The 8,908-nt window shown below is 42.2% G+C and overlaps 1 protein-coding gene across 4 annotated transcripts; it reads right to left on the bottom strand.

Moving 5' to 3' along the window:
- Positions 1–224: 224 nt before the first annotated feature.
- Positions 225–8,908, bottom strand: LOC306918944 (uncharacterized protein). 4 transcript variants are annotated; one of them, XR_013789440.1, is made up of 6 exons: positions 6,927–8,908; positions 6,439–6,602; positions 6,116–6,336; positions 4,268–4,473; positions 2,783–3,072; positions 225–1,777 (listed from the first exon to the last, which is right to left on the bottom strand). XR_013789440.1 is itself a non-coding variant. In XM_079496120.1 (4 exons), the coding sequence occupies exons 1-4, from the start codon at positions 6,325–6,327 to the stop codon at positions 1,582–1,584; spliced, it is 660 nt and encodes a 219-aa protein (XP_079352246.1). In that variant the 5' UTR covers positions 6,328–6,432; the 3' UTR covers positions 225–1,581. The 4 variants fall into 4 exon arrangements, 1 of the variants encoding a protein (XP_079352246.1); XR_013789441.1 differs by having other exon boundaries at positions 2,783–3,114; XM_079496120.1 differs by lacking the exons at positions 6,439–6,602; positions 6,927–8,908 and having other exon boundaries at positions 2,783–2,886; positions 4,326–4,473; positions 6,116–6,432.

Consider the following 8,908-nt stretch of genomic DNA (forward strand, 5'->3'; position numbering starts at 1 on the left):
GAAACCCAGTCAAACGTGCCAATGAAAAAAACAGTGATATAGTGACATCACACTATCATCTCCTCCCCTAATCCCTCCCCCTTTATCATACAACAACAGCTTCAGTTCAGGTGGATCAACACCCATCACCACCCACCAGGCAAATCAGGCATACTTAATGAACTGGTGGGCATGTCCACGTAAAAACGACATTTTAACAAATACTGTACACTTTTTTGAAAAACAAAAACAATTAAGTCTTCTTCAGGGCTGACGGCCTGCTCCACTCTGCCATCACAGAGGCTGCCGGATAGCCTACAGTGAGGCAGAGGGGGCAGGGCCGTCACACTTATACAATAATACCTGATGATCATGTTTTAGGGTGGAAAATAAATCACGGCACCCCATTTAACCTTATAAAGAAAAAACGTTTTTTTAACCAAAAACTTGTGATCAGTTCACAGTAATCTTTTCCACGTGTAGTGGCAAAGGCAAAATCACTATGGCCTGCCATCCCCTGAAGAGACGGGAAGACAGGCCAGTGATTTTGCCATTGGCACTATACCAGTTCACGGAAGCCAATTGCCTCCGACAGGCGATGGCATGGTGGCGAATATGTTTTCGGCCCTGTCCGTCTGTCCTTCCTTCCTTACCAGCTAATCTCCGGCAACATAAAATAGTTTTCATATCAACAAATAATACAGTAATACAGACTGATTGAAGTGACTTTCTATTCAGTAAAAATCCATAAAGCACAGAAGATCCAATTTTATTTACTATTAAAAGCAGACCAACATCCAATGGAAAATAAGTGATTTCTCTTTCTGGTTGTTGAGCATGTAGACATGTGACCCAGCAGATAGGCCAAACCCCATTGCACGTAGATGATGTTATGTTAATGGTTCCTGAGGAAATAAACTATCTGCAATGCAGAGGCGAATACTTCTTATAACTGTCATGGGTAGCCTGTAGATCTGTTGTGTATTTTAAAAGGTTTTTTTTTTTTTAAATAATGATAAAAAAGTAAAGCTTTTGGACATACACGGTTTCCACCTGACAGCATTAATATTCAATGTAGAGTATACATGACAGACTGAAGACAACTGAGATATCTGTACACAACAATATTTATTTTATCATTCCGTTAATGTGCTGCTTATATTGACTATAAAACAAGTTGTTTTATAATCAATATAAGCAGCACATTAACTGAATGTTGTACATGGAATGTGTTGTTTTAAACAACACATTCCATGTACAACAAATGGAATTGAGGAATGAAGGCACAAATGTTGGTCCTGTTCTGACAAAGAAATTAACAGTTGTGTCTCCAGCATCACATCTCTCACCAACTCGGGAATCACATATTATACAGCTCATAAAGTATACAATGTAATGTAAAATATGTGTAGTTCATCTATAATTCATGTGAAACAACGTACAAAATGAAAGCTAATAACTAAATACTGAACTTTCAAACAAACAAATGCTGAACTTTGTGTCTTTTGTTTAGGGGGAATAAAGGGAGGGTAGATTAACTACGACAGGATTTTTGTTTTACCTGTACGTGATCTACCTTTTGGGCAACCCTAACCCATTAAGTTACAACAGGGAGAGTTTGCCCGGGGGGCCATCAAAGGTAGAACCACTAGTGTCCTTATGATTTGCGGACTTTGTGAAATAAAAGTCTTCCAGGGTGATCCGTGTGTTCCAGCCTTGGTTCAGGGTAAACTTGTAGACACTTACGATGAGAGCAGGAAACATCTTCATCAGGTCAATGTCAGCAGCAGCATCAGCACTGTAAACACACAGCACACAGCAGTGGTCACTGAACACTAAATGTTAGGATGAACGCACCGACATCTGTCCAACTGCTGCTTTATAAAGTAATGAACACACACACATCTATCCAACGGCTCCTTTATAAAGTAGTAAAACAATTATTTAATTCAATGTAATTTTCAGCTCCTATCCCTAAAACACCCTGGACAACACTCCACACGTCCTATACCATTCTCCCTTCCCTAAAACACCCTGGACAACGCTCCACACGTCCTATACTCTTCTCCCTTCCCTAAAATATACTGGGCAACACTCCACACGTCCTATACTCTTCTCCATTCCCTAAAATATACTGGGCAACGCTCCACACGTCCTAGACTCTTTTCCCTTCCCTAAAATAACCTGGACAACGCTCCACACGTCCTAGACTCTTCTCCCTTCCCTAAAACACTCAACCAGGGTTTGGACAATGATGTTCCACACATCCTAGACTCTTCCCCCTTTCCTAAAATATACTGGACAACGCTCCACAAGTCTTAGACTCTTCTCCCTTTCTAAAACCCCTGGAGATGACTCCACACGTACTTCTCTATCAATTGATGCTAACCACTCATTGACCACAATCTGATGACCAAGAGTTCTGTTTCTCAGTTTGTTTTTCTTGACCACAACTATTGTTAAGAATATAATTTAGAGTTGTTTAGAGAGATGCTAGGTTCATTGTTCACCTGGTAGCCTATCCTAGTTTGTTCAGGTACTACACTCTCTGCATTCTATGTATATGATTATTTGCCTTGGTAAATGGTGCATTCACATAGCACTTTTATCCAAATCGCTTTACATAGATTGTGCATTACATTCATGCATTACATTCACATTGTGTCTCTTGATTGTGACTTTGAACTTTTCTTTTTGGATCCACACCCAGAGAAGTGATCACACTTTAGGTAATACAAATATGACTTGAGGGTGAATTTTAGCGGCTACACAATATGTTTTGTTTTAATCCAATTCAACTTACTGGTGCTGATGGAGATTGCGTATGAAGCGCAGCAGTCCAAACCCATCATCATGGTAGGGAAACTTCTTCCTCCACTTCTCCATCTCCTCAAACACAACTGGCAACTGGAAAAACACACAACTTAAAGATGAAATGGACTTGTTGTCTAATGGACACAGACACACCTGAACCCCACATGATTTAGTCTAACGGCCACAAAGACACACCTGAACCCCACATGATTTAGTCTAATGGCCACAAAGACACACCTGAACCCCACATGATTTAGTCTAACAGACACAAAGACACACCTGAACCCCACATGATTTAGTCTAATGGCCACAAAGACACACCTGAACCCCACATGATTTAGTCTAACAGACACAAAGGCCCTTTCTGAAACCAGTCCCTTGACTTGAAGTGCTCTCAGGAGGTTCCCTCGTCAGAAAGTGCCCCTCCAGCTGAATCAAGTTCCCTTGATTAGGGTGCTGGGTATAAAAAACTGTTTGGAAATACACTCGCCCTCCTTGTGCAGAAACAGGAAACAGACACCATTCGTTGCCATGGTTACCATCACGCAATTGTGTTACCTGTTATTTTGTTTGTACAGTTATGTTTGTGACGTGGATTTCATTAATATGGAAAAAGGAAATACAGCGTGACTGTCAAAAATGACATGTCATATACATCCATGGTGTTTATAAATCATTGTGTTAAAAGTTGTTTTGTTTGTGTGGTTTCATTTATAGTTTTTTCACGGTGGGGTAAATAAAGAGCCCTTGTGAACATCAGTTGGAGCATTGTCTATTCTGCATCAGATGAAGATTGTTTAGGAGGAGTTTATTTATCATTTATTTGTGGTGGTTCTTACATTTGTAGGTCGCGGTTTCCATGCGGACACAGAGCAGGGCTGCACAAGGCAATTGAGTCTAGATCGGCACAGACTCGCTCTTGAGGGCTTTATAGGCCACTTCCACTCAAGGCTGCTTGGTTTCGGACGACACTTAATATGGCGCAGCCTCGCGTGAACGCGCATATCGAGGGCAAGTGTGTAGCGCGAGTGGCGAGGAGCTGGTTTCAGAAAGGGGGAAAGACACGCCTGAACCCCACATGATTTAGTCTAACAGACACACCTGAACCCTAGCCTGGTTAATAAACCAGACCGAATCAGCCGTTGGCAAAACAAAATTGCCTACCAGCGGATTACGGTCTGGCGAGGCTCAGTAGCACGCCTCTTTCCTACAACCGAGAACAGGTCGGACCAATCGGGACACGGTATGCAATATGGGCGGGCTTTGGTACAGTGACGTTCAATGCTTGAGACTTTTGACTGACAGTAGCTCTGACCAATTGCGTCAAAGAGAAAATGTTTGAACCCGCCCCCCAGGAAATGAAATCCAAGTGGAGCCAGCCCAGACTAATATACCGCGACAGTGTTGTGTGATATTAGTCTGGCTTATTAGCCAGGCTACCTGAACCCCACATGATTTAGTCTAACAGACACACCTGAACCCCACATGATTTAGTCTAACAGACACACCTGAACCCCACATGATTTAGTCACCTTGTCTTTCATTGTGTCTTTCCATGTGCTGAACAGTCCGTCCTCAGCACACTGGTTCCATACCGCCATGACGTTCTGGCAGTCAGGGTCTTCATAGTGCTTGTCGATTTCCTTTTCATTTGCAACATTTTGCAGGAAATCAATTCTCCTGGAAGAATTTACAAACAAAAATATTTTACTGAAAAAACATCCTGTTGGTAGAAACCCTATACTGTTGGTTCAAAATGTTTACTTTAAAACTGGCAAAAACTCCATATTTTGGGCATGATGCAGAAAATGTAAGAGAAATGTAAGAAACTTTAAATAAATAGCCAAATTAGCTGATCTACAAGCTCCCAATGTGTGACCCGCCGCTGTGAGCTTGTACTAGATCGACTATTTGCACTGTTGAAACCACAGCTTAAGAGGTTAAAATGGGGCTCTGGCTTGACAGCGCGTCGCGTGTTCGAGTCCCGCTCATGACGACCTTTGCTGCATGTCTCTCCCCTTCTCTCTCTCCCTCTTTCCTGTCTATCCTCACTTGTAACTATCAAAGGCAAAAAGCCAAAAACAAATCTTTTAAAAAAAGGTTAAAATGAGCTGTGGTTGTGATTAAGCTATGTATGATATTATAAAAACATTGATTACATATTAGTAGTACTACTACTACTACTACTAACCAGTAAGTTCATGGAATTAATTCTGCACTGGCCATATATGAGGCGTGAGGGACTGACTGCCATATAGGGTGGCGTGACGGAGCGATGGACGAGTTTTGCAGGTTTTCATAGTAATCTCAATAACAATAAATAATAATAATAGCGACCGTAGGTCGCATTTACTATGAAAACCTGCATCTCCCGTCCGTCTGTCCGTCAGTCACCCCACGCCTCCATTTAAGGTCATGCCTCGTGACATCACACGTTCACACCTCCAAATTTGGTCATTGGCTATCCAGGGTTTGATGAGGTCAGTGTCGGGATGTTCATATTCGACCATATATGGGGGGGGACTGACAGCCATTTATGGTGACATGACGGAGCGACGGACGGGTTTTGCAGGTTTTCATAGAAATCTGCGACCTAGTCACAATAATAATAAAGAAATAATAACTAATAGCATTTACTATGAAAATACTATGCATCTCCCGTCTGTCAGTTAGTTACTCACCCCACGCATCCATATATGGTCACCCCTCGTGACATCACACCTCTATATATGGTCACGCCTCGTGACATCACCGTGACATCACGCCTCCATATATGGGGACGCCTCATGACATCACGTCTCCTATATGGTCACACCTCATGACATCATGCCTGGTGACACCTCACACCACCATATATGGCCATCTCCATATATGAAGATCACAACACTGACCTCATCTAACCCTGGATAACCATACATGGAGATAAGACTGGATCATCACCTAGATCTGCATATACATGTATGGAGCCGGCCAGCAATTCTACATCGGACCTCAAACCCTTAGATCTCCACATATGGAGCTAACCTGTTCTGACAATTCATATGTTGAACCTTCCCCACCCGTCCTTCCCGTTTTGACATTCCATATGTTGATCTGACCTCATAAAACCCTATACAGTGTACACTCAAAACACGCTCCATATATGGCCAGTACAGAATTAATTCCATATGTTGATCTGACCCCCCATGCCAAAGCACCAGCACTCGCCTAGCAGTCTGCCGTCACTCAGGCGGATGCGTGCACGCGACCTCAGGGCATCTTACTGGTAATAACACTACTACTACTGTATGTGTAATGGAAAATATTTACTTATTTCTAGTACCTTTTGTTTGTCCAGAAGTAGGGATGAGCCAAGCATTCCTCCACTTTAGGTCTTTTCTTTGGGTCTTCATTGATCATCCTCTCGATGAGATCCTTGGCAACCACATCCTGAACATGATCCATGTTGTAGATTCCTTTGTAGATGTTATATTCACATTCAACACCTGTGCCAAATGGATGGTGTCCTCCAGAAAGGATGTAATACGTCAACATCCCAGCCACCTAAAAAAGGAGCATGAAAATGAGTAAGATTATCTTGTTTTCTGCGGGTGCTTATTTATTACAAATGTCTCACACAGACACAATAAATAATTCAAAAGTAACCTGGATATCAGTGCTTCTTTTATATGAAATATCACGGTCTTCGTTCAAGGTCTCCTTTGCCTTCCAGCATTTCGTTCCTGCACTGCTTGTACGTAGGGTTGTTTGTCCTTTGGGTAACCGACGGCTTATTCCAAAATCCGCCAATCTCGCTTTATTTTCTACATCTGCAAGGCAAATTGGGACACACACACACACACACACACACACACACACACACACACACACACACACACACACACACACACACACACACACACACACACACACACACACACACACACACACACACACACACACACACACACACACACACACACACACACACACACACACACACACACACACACACACACACACACACACACACACACACACACACACACACACACACACACACACACACACACACACACTGAAAGAAAATTAGTTGTATGTCGTTTCAATCTACAGTATGAAACTGTTTGCTCTTAATTTGTTCAGTATCTTACCAATCAAGACATTCTGGGGCTTGATATCCCGGTGGAGAATTTGAGGATTCTGACAATGAAGAACACTTAAGCTATTGAGAACCTGATTTGCAAGATCACTGACCGATTCACATTTGTCACTTTTGATGTATTCTTCCAGTGTGTATTCACATAACTGAAGCGCAAGGTAACCAAAGTTCTCATCCTCTGCAAAGTCGACATATCGTACAATCGAACGATTGTCAAGCTTTGGAAGACGCAAAAAGCCTTCTTCATTCTTCAGCACTTGGTAGTTGGATTTGGTCATTCTCTTAATAGCAATTTCAGTGCCGTCATCTCTTAACCCCAAGAAGACCTCAGTTCCATCACTTCCCTTAGCGATTAATTCATCTTTAACAAACACAATACTCCCAACTTTGATCACTTTACTTTCATCTATGTTTGCAAGCTTCTCTAAATCTTTCTTCCATCTTCGACTGATTTGGTGCCATTTTCGTGGTTTTGGTGACACACTGGCCACGGGGTGGATAGGTTGCACATATGAACCTACAGTCAGACCAGATTCCTCAACTAGAACAGTTGTTGGCTTATCTGCATCAACATGAACTTCATCATTCAGTTCCTCTTGCTTTCCTGATTTTTTTCTCCTTCTTCTCTTCTTCTTCTTTTTGGATCCTGATGGCTCTGTATTGGCAGTTGTGGAAACATCACACTCTGAGCTTGGCTGGTTTAGATACCTTTCCAGTTCTGTAAGCTCTTCTTTCAGGTTATTATCCATCCTCATTTCTGCAGAAGCCATAATATCCTCAGGCACACAATCTATTCCCACTGATGCAAAGATTTCAGTGGCACGTTCACATGGAAGCAGGTTTGCCAGTATGCCATAGGTATACACTCTCATCTCAGAGGAGTGCTCTTTCTTCACAAAAGGAACAATAGTTGTGCATAATGTATGCATGAGGTTCTGATTCCAGTCATCTTTGACCCTTGTTTTTTGTGCAATCACATATAGAGTTATCAGAACCTCATGCTGCTGAAATGGAGTGCTTGCGGAAAGGAGTTTCAGCAGCTTGGGGATCATAGACAGTGATACCTCACTGGGTATCTCTTTCACTGTGCAGCAAACTGCATGTAGACTTTGAGCAACATAAGCCTGCAGGGATGCACTAGGAACCTTTGGAAGCCGCTTGTCTGCATCTTCAATGTAGAAATTCAGCTTGCCATTGTCCTTCAACCACTTAATAGTTCTCTGGCGATACTCTTCTGCTGATGGTCCGTTAACATTAAAGAGTGTGTCAATCATGGTCAGATGGGTCTGAGGATTCTCTTCCAGCATATCATGCTGAAAGATGCTGAAAACTTCTCCCGTTGTTTTCTGTTGTACAGCAATGCCCAGGTCTATAAAACGTTTTATTTTAGAATAAAAGTCACCACCACTGATTTCGAGCTTGTGCACTGTTTCAGATAGTTTAACATTTAAACTAACATGTTGATGATGTGTAGCAGGGATTTGATTTAAAATCCCTCCAGCTTTGATTAGGACTTCAACAATGTCACTCCTGTCACTGATGGCAGCAGCTTGAAGTGGTGTAATCATACCGAAGGGAGCATTTGGATCTGCTCCTGCTTTAAGCAGTCTCTGCACAAAAACAAGTGGTGTTTTGAAAAAAGAGGCATAATGCAAAGGGGACCAGTTATTTATGGATAAATGACCTGGGCTTGCATGCTTTCTCAGAAGAAAGACACAAATGTCTTCTTTGTGAAATGCTACAGCAGCAGTCAAAAGACATATTTCATCGTTGAACTCCTTGAATGGGTAACGCGAAATAATGTCTATGTCTTTGATTGATTCCTCGAGCTTCTTGAGGTTGCCACTCTTAATGAGCTGTATTATGGGATGAGTTTCTCTTTGTTCAGCTGTGGTCCAGGTCCCCAATTGGACTCGGGGACCAATATTCATGCCCTGTGCAAGCAGATCCATTTCTTTGCTTCAGGATAACTGT

This window comes from Electrona antarctica (genome assembly GCF_951216825.1).
Source record: "Electrona antarctica genome assembly, chromosome: 3".
Lineage (NCBI taxonomy): Eukaryota > Metazoa > Chordata > Actinopteri > Myctophiformes > Myctophidae > Electrona > Electrona antarctica.